The sequence below is a fragment of the Sprattus sprattus genome, assembly GCF_963457725.1.
Source record: "Sprattus sprattus genome assembly, chromosome: 12".
Taxonomy (NCBI): domain Eukaryota; kingdom Metazoa; phylum Chordata; class Actinopteri; order Clupeiformes; family Clupeidae; genus Sprattus; species Sprattus sprattus.
The window spans coordinates 10,618,755-10,631,483 of record NC_137910.1 but is presented as its reverse complement, the minus strand read 5'-3'; the positions used below and the strand labels follow the sequence as shown (position 1 = coordinate 10,631,483).

Below are 12,729 nucleotides of genomic sequence, written 5' to 3'. Positions count from 1 at the left end.
AACGGGCTCATTGTTCCAGGCCCCGCGACCTTTCCACGGGGGAACCGGCTAGGGGCGGGTGGGAGGTTCATTTCCGAGGATTGTTGGAGGGCTTTGAAACCATTAGGCAGAGGGAGAGAGGAGATGTATTTGTATGTGTGTGCATGTGTGTCTGTGTCTGTGCCTGTGCCTGTGAATGTGAGTGTGTGTGTGTGTGTGTGTGTGTGTGTTTTGGGTGGGAGGGGGTAGGGGGGGGGTGTTAAGGAGGGATAGGGGGGCCCAAAGGGGAGGAGTTTCAGCGTCTGAAAGGAGGGAAGAAGTAAAGAGAGGGTGGGCTTTTTTTTTTAAGTTGGGGGGCGGGGAGTTTCCAGCCAGCAATCTGAAGCAACTGCTTAAAAACAAATAGCCGTCCCACACGGAGGCTTCAGATGTTTTGGCAGCTAGCGGGTGTTGGAAGGAACAGGCCGACAGACACAATGACAGCCGTGGGGAAGCTGGTGCTTTTGCTGGGGCTGCTGCTGGCGGCTCACTGCGACGTGCGGGCCAGGGACCCCGAGGTGGAGGAGGAGGAGGCCACGGCGGGGGGACTCTTACGGGGGACGGGAAGGCTGGGACCCTGCGGGGGGGTTCGGGGGGCAGCACCACCCGAGGGGGCATGGACTGGAGCCCCCTGGGGGGACACAACATCATCTGGGGCATCACCAGCTGCCCCACACCGCCCATGGGCATCACACCCCGGGCCAGGAGGAGGAGACACCCGCAGCGGATGGAGACACCGGGCCTCAGAGCTTCCCTGCCCGCACCGGGTGAGTGTTTGTGGTCTCTTTTATCACGCTGAGATGAATGCCATGCCAGATGTGCTGCTTGCCTCTCCATGCTTCGCTTGTGTACTGCACGCATACACACACACACACACACACACACACACACACACACACACACACACACACACACACACACACACAAACATACACACACACACACTCACTCATTCAGAACACCCACCTGAGCAAGCTCACAAAACCCACAAAGTTGCGTCCAAATTTATACGTTTGGGTTCTCATTATTTTCCTTGGAGAGCCACCCAGGTTGAGGCACTTCAGCCCCACATAAACTCAGCACCATAAAGAAAAGCACTCCCACAAATTCACATCTTGTTTTCCCCGCTACTCCGGGAGTTTTTCTGCTCTCTTCTGTCAGCGCTGTCAACTCCCACTGACCCTCCTGCATGCTTTTGCTCTCTGCCTCTCTGTCTCTCTGTCTCTCTCTCTTTCTCTCTCTCTTTCTGATATCTCTGCGATCTCTTCTGTAATCACCACTAAGCTGATGGAGAACCTAAACAAAAGCTCCAGTCTCAGACGTCAAGCGTTTATATATCTGCCCTGCTCTCGTACACAATCACCGCTGGCTGCCTGGCGCTCGGCCCCGCTCTGCTTATTGGCACTGGGCTCGCCCCGCCAGCCAGCGCGCCATAGGAGCGCACATGTTTTCCTTTACGCACCGCTAATCAATAGTAATTCATCTTAATTGTTCCAGAAGAAAAGCGCGCGAGGCAATAGGTCTTCCTGTACTTTGTGCTCTGACCCGGTGAGGCGCTGGCACGGATAGGGTCCTCTTTTCAAGCGGAGCCAGGTCCACAGGGGGACTTGTCACGACTTCAACCCGGTTCCATACAATGCACCCCCAAATTGGCCACTCACGGCTGCCCCGATACTCTGATAATGTGCTCCCGGGGCCCCCCCCCCCCCCTCCCGGCCCGGGCCAGAGCCATTTGTTTTTCTTTTTAAAAAGAGAAGCCACTTCAGAAGTCCTCCAAAGGGGCTTTTTGTTCGGACAGGAAAGGGGGGGTGGGGGATGGGGGGGGGGGCTCCTTCCTCGGCTGTGCCACTATGCTGAAGGTAATGGGGAGCACGTTGCGAGGGATGAAGAGAGAGATGAGGAAGAGAGAGAGAGAGAGGGTGATAACTGCTGTTGTGGGCTGTGAGTGTGTGAGGAGGTAAAAGGGTTTGCACACAACGCCAGCCAGCATGGGCCTGAGTAAACACAAGCTGTGGTTTTGTTGAGGTTACCTCACTATGCATGGTTCAGGTGATTGAATGACACACACACACACACACACACACACACACACACACACACACACACACACACACACACACACACACACACACACACACACACACACACACACACACACACACACACACACACATACACACACACACACACACACTCTAACATACACACACACACACACTCTAACATACACACACACAAAAAGACTCACAGACTCTCTCACACACACACATACTCACTCACTCACTCTCACACACACACACACACACACACACACACACACACACACACACCTGCTGTTGCTGGAAGCATATACCTGGATTGGAGAGATTTATTTCTGCTGTAAAAAGCTGCCAGATACAGGGCCTTGTTAAATAACAGGTGGTGCTGAGAGGAGAGGAGAGGAGAGGAGAGGAGAGGAGGGAGAGGAGAGGAGAGGAGAGGAGAGGAGAGGAGAGGAGAGGAAAGACAGGAGAGAGAGGATAGGAGAGGATGGAGAGGAGCTGAGAGGAGAGGAGAGGAGGGAGAGGAGCTGTGAGGATAGGAGAGGATGGAGAGAGAGGATAGGAGAGGATGGAGAGGAGAGGAGAGGAGAGGAGAGGAGAGGAGAGGTTAGAGATGTGGACATGAGTGTGAATGTGGGCCTTTAGACTGACGTGACGTGAGGCTTTGGTGTGGGACTGAAGTGGGTTTTTGAGGGGCCAGCAGAGAACTCAGGCTAAACACTCCCTCCCCAGAATGCTCTAGAAAACAGCTTAGTGAGCGGGAAGGTGGGGGGGGGGGGGGATTTAAGGGGTGGGGGCTTCTTGCCAGTAAATATGCAGATAATCCCACCTCGACATCGACTGTGTTGTTTCATGCATCATGAAGTTATCCAAGTTAAACAAGGGGTATTTACTAAGATGGAGTCTGAATAAATACACATGTTCACCAATGGGATGGGGATCATTTGTGGAGGGATTTTCAAACTGTATCTCAGCCTAAATCATACGGCGAGGACATTAAAATGGATTAAAAGTATCAAATCCTGTCTGCCTGCCTATACCCCCCATAGACCTGCCTCGAAGGGCACTGGCTGTCTGGCCAGCTGCTTCGGCCCGGCAGGGGGGCTCGGCCGTGGGGTCCACTGATTGCATCTCCCTGCTCCAGTTTCCAGAGCGGAAGCACCAGTCCCATCCCCGCTCCCCGCTCCCCGCTCCCCGCTCCCCGCTCCCCGCTCCCGTCTCCCCTCTCCCCGCTCCCGGGCACAGGCATGAGGACACTCCCTCCAATCACTGCCATCTGATTGCTCTGTGGCTTCCTCTCCGCATTCTCTCTGTCTGTATCTCCCTCACATGGCTTTCTCTTATTGCTTGGATCCCATTAATGTCCCTCATGTTGACATTATTCTTACACTCGCTGCTTCAAGTTTTGTTTTGCTCTTGCTGTCTCCCTCTCCCTCTCTCTCTCCCTCTCTCTCTCTCTCTCTTGTTATTTGTTTGGCATACATGGCAGTTGGACATGGTTTTGTTTCCAAGTCCATGCTGAACTCCACGGTAAACAAGCTCTCAGACTACACTCTTCTAAAGCATTCACCTCTGCGTACTTGACTCCATTTTCTGTGTCTCAGTCATGGTGCTCTGCTGGACCTGAGTGCCTTTGGACGGTCTAATACAACATGGCTGCTCTTAAATGAAACACAACAAGACTTAATGGGGACTGTCTTATCTATCCCAGCTGTGGTGAGCTTTTAGTCAGGACCCAAGAAAAACAAAAACTTTTCTATTAATATTGACCTGTAATCCATCTCCAGACAGGGGGGCTTAGGGCCGCGCTGATAAAAATGCTTACATGGAAGTCTTCCTAACCCTGAACAGAGAGGAAGAAGCTCCCTTCCTCCCCCTCACTCTCCCTCTGCCTCTCTCTATCTCTCTCTCCACCTTAATCTCACTCTCCCTTTCTCTCTCTATCTCTCTCTCCCCCTCACTCTCCCTCTCTCTCCCTATCTCTCTCTCCCCCTCAGTCTCCCTCTCTCTCTCTATCTCTCTCTCCCCCTCACTCTCACTCTCACTCTCTCTCGGTCTCTTTTTCCCATCCTCCTTGGACAATCAATCAATTCTGGATGCTGTCGTACTACAGAACCAGCTCCTTCTCCGGGTCGTCCAGCTCCATGTTAGGATTTTGCTGAAAAGTTATCGAGCGTCCAACACAAACAGTGTTTGAGGTCGGTGTGTGTGCACAGTGCATGGGACTGGAGACGGACAGGGAGCGTTGACATGGAGGGTGAAGTGGTGCTGGTGGTGGTGGGGGGGGACGGGGGTTTGCGGTAGCGGAAACAGCCGGAAGGTCAAAGGTTTTGTGGATGCATAGAGACGGCCGTGACCAAACGCCCTCAGAGAGGAGCCCTGGAGAAGAGGAGGCAGCCCGAGGGGGAGCGGCACGGGAGGGAGAGAGAGGAGGCAGAGGAGAAAAGAAAGAAAGATTACAAGAGCATAAATATGTAAACAAGACCAAACGTGACAAAAAACAGTTTTGGACAGACAGAGGAAGAGGGAGATGAAAAAAAAGAGTGATAGAAAGAGAAAATGGAGAGAGAAAGAAGAAGAATACCTAAAGAGAAACTTTAAGAGCAAAGGAAGGTAGGGTGGATGTGAGGGAGTGTCAGTAACTTCCTGCTTCTGAGGAATTGGCAATGACTGCTGCTGGGTGTGTGTGTGTGTGTGTGTGTGTGTGTGTGTGTATTGGATAATGGAGAGAGAAAGAAGAAGAAGACCTAAGGAGAAACTTTAAGAGCAAAGGAAGGTAGGGTGGATGTGAGGGAGTGTCAGTAACTTCCTTCTTCTGAGGAATTGGCAATGACTGCTGCTGGGTGTGTGTGTGTGTGTGTGTGTGTGTGTGTGTCAGGCATTGTGTTCTGACATGGTGGATGTCCCCCTCATGATGTCAGCGGACACGGGGAGGAAGTGACACGGGGAAACTCTGAGAGGACACTGCCTATCACGAGAGCAACCCGGACAGGGTGGAGTGGGTGTGGGGTGGGTGTGGGGTGGGGGTCAACAGAGAGGCACGTGGAGGACTGGCAGGATGGTCCACTGGCAGGGATCTCCAGAGGAGGCAGACATCAAACAGCACCACATGACCGCGTAGATACTCAATGTAAACACGTGGCGAAGCATATGACTAAAGACCCTATTGCATCAGAGAGAAGGTCCATTGCTCTGGAGAACATCACCGCTATCTCCTCCGTTTGAACCTTGGTGCTTAAATCTCTTGGGGAAACAAAAAGAAAGACAGATAAACAGATTGAGCAACGCTCACTATGTGTGTTGTATTCTGCATTCCACTGCAAGCTTTGGGTCCTTCGGTAAACAAGGGACAGCTGTCTTACGCAAGCGGGTCCCTTCCCCATCAGGATTGTTCAGTTGTGTTTTGAGTGTCAGGGCCGGAGACTGTGTTTAGTCTATGAGGCCCGTGGAACGTGTGTGAGATCTGGGGGTGGAAAGGCTCGCTGAGCACGGAAGATTATTTGTGTCTCAGCTTTCTGTAAATATGACATATCTCAACGCTGTATCAAGGCCTGCCCTGGTGCATGTAGTGTTTTCTTTACGATTAGCTTCACTTCACTCAGCTCACGTCCGCCCATCTTAAACGAAGTGAAGAAATGTCTTCCTTTTGAAGCCAACTGGATGACAACTCAATCCACTCAGTGCCGGAAATACCTCAGACTTTGCCACTTTCCCAACTAAAATGCTCTATGGGCAGTTTTGGCCAAGTTTCCCCCTATTGTCTGAATTTCATATCCGCTAGCCTCGCTTGTTTACAGTGCAACCCTGTTGCTAAGGGTCACTCTTAAATCCGAAAGCGTGCCCAGAACGTTAACATTACACGTTTCCACACGTGTGTGTTTTGGGGGTCTGTGTTCATGTTCCCAGCTGCCCCCCTGACTCAGTGCAGGGGGGGCTGTTTGGCCTGGAACCGGAGCACAGTGCAGAGCAGCCAAACACAATCTATTCTGGTCCGCAGAGGACTACGAGTGGGGTGCTTCGTCAAACTAGTCAGAGAGATGAAACAGCTTGATGCGTTGAAGAGGAAACAGCAGCAAAACCCTGTCTGGAAACAGGCTGAGAGTCTGATGGATGGAAGGCGAAAACAAAGAGAGAGAAAGGGAAAGAGAGAGAGAAAGAGAGAGAGAGAGAGAGAGCGAGAGAGAGAGAGAGGAAGAAGAGGGAGATGATTTCACTCAATTAGCCACACACATGAACCTTTATGGACGTACACAGCCCACACAAAATCAATTAACCCCCGTGACTGGTGATGCAACCCAACTGGTCTCATCATAACAAAACAGCGGCGGTGTAGAAGGGAGGGTCTCTGGCTGGAGATGACAGAGATGGGGTGCACCTTGCCCCCGCACGCCGAACCGTGAGTCAGTGGGCCAGAGGAGCGCTCCAGCAAAAACACCAAACACTGAAGACCTGCGCTCACCCCAGCCCCCCAAGCCCCCCCCCACACCGCTCACTCCAGCACTCCTCTACACCGCTCAACCCAGCCCCCCTATACAGCTCACCCCTCAGTGCACACGTCAGCCTCAGGACGCCCTGAGAGACCCGGGGACCCCACTGCCCCGACTACCCGCTGACTCCGTACCGCTGATTCGTGGTTATGTTGCAGGGGGAAAGCAAAATAAACGAACGACCAAAACAGCCTCACAGATTACTCAAACAACTCCAACTTCTTCTCTCTTCTCTTCTCTTCTCCTGCTGTCCCACTCAGATTACCCCTGCTGATCACTAAACCTGTTTACATTTCTATTAGCGTAGCATGGCCTCATCCGCCAGACACGCCTCCATGGACTTAGACTTATACATGCTGCAAGGTTCCTATAGGGAAGATGGGGTAGGTTTGGGGGTACACAGGACAAAGGTTAAATTCATCCCCTTCTCCTCACCTGCATCTAGAACCACCCTGTGACATGTGCAGCGACCCCAAGCTCTCTCACTCTCTCGCTCTCTCTCTCTCTCTCTCTCGCTCTATCTCTCTCTCTCTCTCTCTCTCTCTCTCTCTCTCTCTCTCTCTCTCATTCGTCTCCATTAGCGCAGACAGGCTGAGAGGTGGGGTCTGGAGGAGGTTAAAGCAGCTCAGGTTCTGTTCTGAGTGGGTCTGGAACATCTGGGCAAGGTCAGGGAAGGACACCTGGTGGGAAAAATACCCTAGAAACCCCCCCAAGGCAGGCGATCTATCTGTCAGCACTGCCACTACGGTGGCTGACTCCCAGGCTTGGCTTTGTTGTTGGCAAACTGGCCATGGCTTTGGCTGGTGTTGGTAGAGGAAGGAAGTGCAACGCCTTGCCATGCCCTGCCAGGGAAAGAAAAGAGTTTGTGCTTGGGTAGGGTAAACAAACTCATAAATCAGGGATGTCGTAAAATATTAGGCAACAGCATTTTACTTTGAGACAGTTTGTCATTCTATTCCCCAACCAGCTGCCCCCATTGTGTCACCACTGTGTGAGGAAATCATGTTTTCTTGATAGGAGGCAGTCCAACATATTTAAAAACACAGATAGTGACTTTATATCAATAAAATAACATTCACTTCTCAATCCATGCAAGCAGCTCTAAGAACCTTTAAAAGCCATTTTTGTCATTGGCTTCCATATCCAATGGGCAGTGCCACAAAAGCAGGGCTACTGGTTGACAGAAAAGCACTCATGATGTTGGGATTTGACCCTGACATTAAACTTGAGTATTAAAATAAACTTTAAAAATTATAGTTATATGTTTGTTCCATTTTAAGATGACAATCATTTTCACGTGTTTACGATGATAAAATGCTCTCTTTAGACTTCCGTAGCTTGGGTAGATGGATTTGTTATGGCTTCCAGTAACATTTCAGAGTCAGTCCAAGTCCAACAGTCTAAGTCGTCTCTTAAGTCAGTACGAACAATACCCAGGCAACCCACTGTGGGTTAGTCAAACAACACATAAAATGCGTACAGTAATCGACCTATCACTAAAGAAATAGATGGAAAATGTCTACTCATTCATTAGAATGTGACTTATTCTACTAAAGAGTCCTGTTCCCATTCCATGGTTAATATGAACGGACCAAACGAAGGGTCTTCCTGTCTCTCAGAGATCCTCTGTATACACGACCTGCAGCAATAGGAAGGAAATCCCTCCGAAAGTAAGAGAGGTCACCGGAGAGGAGAGTGGAGGGAGAGTGGCACTCAAATACCACCAGTCAGAACTCTCTCACTGGGTTGAAGTCAACACTTTACCACAATCACATTTAGAATGTTTGATTGACGTTTAAGTGTGTGTTCTCCATTCTTTTCTCCAGGAACTGGTGTGCGTACGTGCAGAAGCGCATGGTTACTGTTGCCGTGTCCTGTGGAACCGAGAAGTACACCATCAAGTCTCAGAGCCCCTGCCCCAGCGGCACCCCCGACTGCCAGATCATTATGTGAGGCACACACACACACAAACACTACCACACACACACACACACACACACACACACACACACACACACACACACAAGATCACTATGTGAGGCCAACAGACTAGCCTCTCTCCCCAACCTCCTTCTGTCCTCAATCACACACACACACACACACACACACACACACACACACACACACACACTCACACACACACACACACACACACACACACACACACACAGACACACAGACACACACAGCAGGTCATTATGTGAGGCCAACAGACTTGCCTCTCTCCCCAACATCCTTCTGTCCTCAATCACACACACACACACACACACACACACACACACACAAAAATTCACCCTAGTAACCTCAGGACACGGAGCTGCATATAAGTACATTTATTAGACAAACAACAATTGCAATCGGGATCACTCACACCACAAGGCTGAAAGTAAAGCCATGATAAACACATTGCACTAGGTTTATATAGACAGAAGTTTAGTTCTCAGCAGGGATAACCACCTGGTGGATCTCTAACGTCCGAGGCAAGGATGGAAGTTTTGCCAGGTCGGAAGAAGCTTATCACCTCTGGCCTAAACATGCACTTGTAGATATGCAGACTAAGTGGCACCTAATATTCTAAATTACACACAAGCAGAAACACAGAAAAGCCATGTTCCTGCTTACATAAGCACAGTAGGTAATTATTAATACAAGGCACTTGATTTATACATTCCTAAGTCATGAACAGTGTTTGGAAATTATCTCCATCACACACACACACACACACACACACACACACGAACGCGCGCACACATACAATGTTTGAATAGTAGAGCTCCATTGATCTTATGTTTATGCTCATACAAGTCTATACCAAATTGCTAATCATACGCCTATACTGCACGTATACCAATGTAAAACGCATGGGAAGAAACACATATATAACACACAGCACAAAACCCATCATGTTTTTAAGTGATTTGTTTTCTGATGATTTGACATGCTGCCTTATAAACCTGGGTGTGTAGGTACAAACTCTCAACAAGGCCGGTTTACCGAGAGAAGCAGAAGATCTTCACAGCCCTGTTGTGGCACTGCTGCCCAGGCCATGGTGGAGACAACTGTGAGGACTCAGGTACAAACACACACACAAACACACACACACACACACACACACACACACACACACACACACACACACACACACACACACACACACACACACACACACACACACACACACACACACACACACACACACACACACACACACACACACACACTCCCACACACACACACACACACACACACACACACACACACACACACAGGCATGATCATAGACAGGAATCCTTTCCAATACACTACAAAATGCACTGGCAAATCCATTGATCAACACCAAACTGAATAAACTCCACACTGATCAACTCCACACTGATCAACTCCACACTGATCACCTCCACACTGATGCACCTCAGCACACAAATGGCTCTGCAGCTACACTTCCTTCAGCACAGCTCCAGCCTCAAGATTTAGAGCCATATTTTCCAAGAGCTAATATAGAACAGAATTCCTGTCTTTGCAGGGGTGTGCCTCCTTGGAGAATGGCGTGTGTTTACCAAATCTCTCTCTGACAAACCCAAGTGACATATCCCCACCCTGTGTCTTTCTGTCTGTCTCTCTTTTTCTTCCTTTCTCTCTCTGTCTCTCTCTCTGTCTCTCTCTAGTTCCAGACGACCAGGCCCTCACAGACCCTCAGTCCCCCACCGCGGCAGGTAGAACCCATCCAGGTGGGCCCCCTGCTCACCATGCAGGTAGGCCCCTCACCTAGTCTCCCTGCTTCTCCATCCACAGGAGGCCAAAGCCCAGCTCACCTGAGCAGACACTCAGCCAGCTGGCAGCAGGGAGTGTTTGTGGACTGTGATAAGGTCATCACCTCCTCTGGGAGGCAGGAAAGGGTGTGTGTGACTGTGTGTGTGTGTGTGTGTGTGTGTGTGTGTGTGTGTGTGTGTGTGTGTGTGCGTGAGTGTGAGTGTGAGTGTGAGTGTGTGTGTGTGTAGGCCACAAGTGGGGCGTCACTCATGCAAAATGTCACAAACGCAAAACAACAAAACAACAAAACAATAAAACAACGCCCCTGATCCTCCAAACACAAAAACATCACACATGTTCTGACCAAACTAATGGCCTGTCCAGGAGGGCAAAGCCCAGCTCACCTGAACAGACACTTAGCCAGCTGGCAGCAGTGAATGTTTGTGGACTGTGAAAAGGTCATCACCCCTGGGAGGCAGGAAAGGGTGTGTGTCTGTGTGTGTGTGTCTATGTGTGTGTGTGTGTGTGTTTGTGTGTGTGTGTGTGTGTGTGTGTGTGTGTGAGTGTGTGTGTGAAGGACACAAGTGGGGCGTCACTCATGCAAAATGTCACACACGCAAAACAGCAAAACAACATAACGACGCCCCTGACTCTCCAAACACAAAAACATCACACATGTTCTGACCAAACTAATGGCCTGTCCAGGCTGGCAGTCACATACCAGGGCCCCTAAAAATAAACCCCTGGCCTTTTCACAGCGGCTTCAAGACGCAAACAAAAGCAGCACGAGACAAAAGCATAAATTCCCAAGTTGCTGATTGGCTCACACCGAGGCCCTCCACGCCTCTCATTGACTGAGCTTCCGAAGCAGAAAGCCCCCAGATAATGAATCCTTCAGCTCCAATGGAGTCTCACACACTCGCTCACACACACGCTCACACACACACACCTACATCTACTTCACAGTGCTAACCCTAACCCCCAGATAATGAATCCTTCAGCTCCTATGGAGTCAAATGGCCACTGTGCTGCTCTCTTCTTCTTTCCCTTCATCTCTCTCTCGCTTACACACTCAGACACACTCACACACACACACACACACACACACAAATGCTCACACACACGCGTCGCTCTCACACACACACACACACACACACACACACATACACACACTCACACACACGCTCACACACACACACACGCCCACACACACCCACACGCCCACACACACCCACCACACACAGACACAGACACACACACTCACACACACACACATCTACATCTACTTCACAGTGCTTTCATTCCACTATGTGACTCCATAGGAAAATGGACTGAATGAGACACAGAGTTTTCAGAAAGCTCACCAGTGCGTTTGGTGATGCCTAGTGTAAACTAAAAACTCACCAGTGTGTTTGGTGATGCCTAGTGTAATCTAACAAAGGGAAAGTGCACATGGTGATTGATTCTCTTTGATTCTGTCTCTTTAATCCGAAGCGAAGAACAGCACAGTGCGAATATACATTTCCATTGCTGTGTGTGCCCTGTTATGTGTGCCGCAGTGTGTGTGCCCTGGTGTGTGTGTGCCCTGGTTGTTTGTGTGTGCCATGGTGTGTGTGCCACGGTGTCTCTGTGCCACGGTGTCAGTCTGCCCTAGTGTGTGTTTGCCCTTGTGTGTGTGTGTGTGCCCTGGTGTGTGTGCCCTGTGTGTGTGTTCCCCCAGTGTGTGTGTGCCCTGGTGTGTGTGCCCTGGTGTGTGTGTGCCCTGGTGTGTGTGTGCCCTGGTGTGTGTGTGCCTTGGTGTGTGTGCCCCGGTGTGTGCTTTCAAGGGTATCTGACCCATGACTTGAGTGTGGGCACCTTGCTCTACCAGTTGTGCAACAGCAGTGCATTGAGTGCATACCATTTCTTTTCTTCCTCCAGGAGTACAGGGACACCCGCAGTTGATGAGGGACCCAAGCTGGGAGCAGAATGATTTTGAGGTGTCGGGCAGCCCCCTGTATGAGGCACGGGGGGTCCCAGCGGAGAACGACACGTCTGCGGACCTCACTTACGACTACCCATCCCAGAGAGACCTCTACCTCAGTCAACACGGCCCTGATGGAGGAGGTGTGTATGCCAGCTGTGGGTCACTCGGAGCAGAACACAGATTAGCTGCTTCTAGGTGATCCGAATGCATCCTTACACTTACAGTTAGCAGCCCAAAGATGAAATATATTAGGGTTTCATTTCAAAGACCTGAACAAAACATTTTCAACGTTTATATTCACACAGGTATATACTGTATATGTGTGAATGAATGCAATGGATGGATGTGTATCAGCATGCTTATCACATATTAGCTGTCTGGAGGGAAGATGAGCACCAGTACATCTCTGTCAAAAATGCCTCCTGGATCCGTGAAAGAACACAGTTTATCTGTCTGTTCTCCTGGG

General features: G+C 50.3%; 1 protein-coding gene across 1 annotated transcript in view; it reads left to right on the top strand.

The window, feature by feature from the left end:
- mmrn2a (multimerin 2a) overlaps positions 1-12,729 on the top strand; it is a gene marked incomplete at its 5' end in the record, with an annotated part of 28,603 nt that overhangs the window by 5,281 nt on the left and 10,593 nt on the right. The window contains 5 exons of the mRNA XM_080848600.1: positions 463-785; positions 8,374-8,496; positions 9,514-9,620; positions 10,213-10,299; positions 12,218-12,403. Of these exons, the coding sequence (XP_080704726.1) occupies positions 463-785; positions 8,374-8,496; positions 9,514-9,620; positions 10,213-10,299; positions 12,218-12,403 (826 nt within the window). The remainder of the gene's footprint in view (positions 1-462; positions 786-8,373; positions 8,497-9,513; positions 9,621-10,212; positions 10,300-12,217; positions 12,404-12,729) is intronic.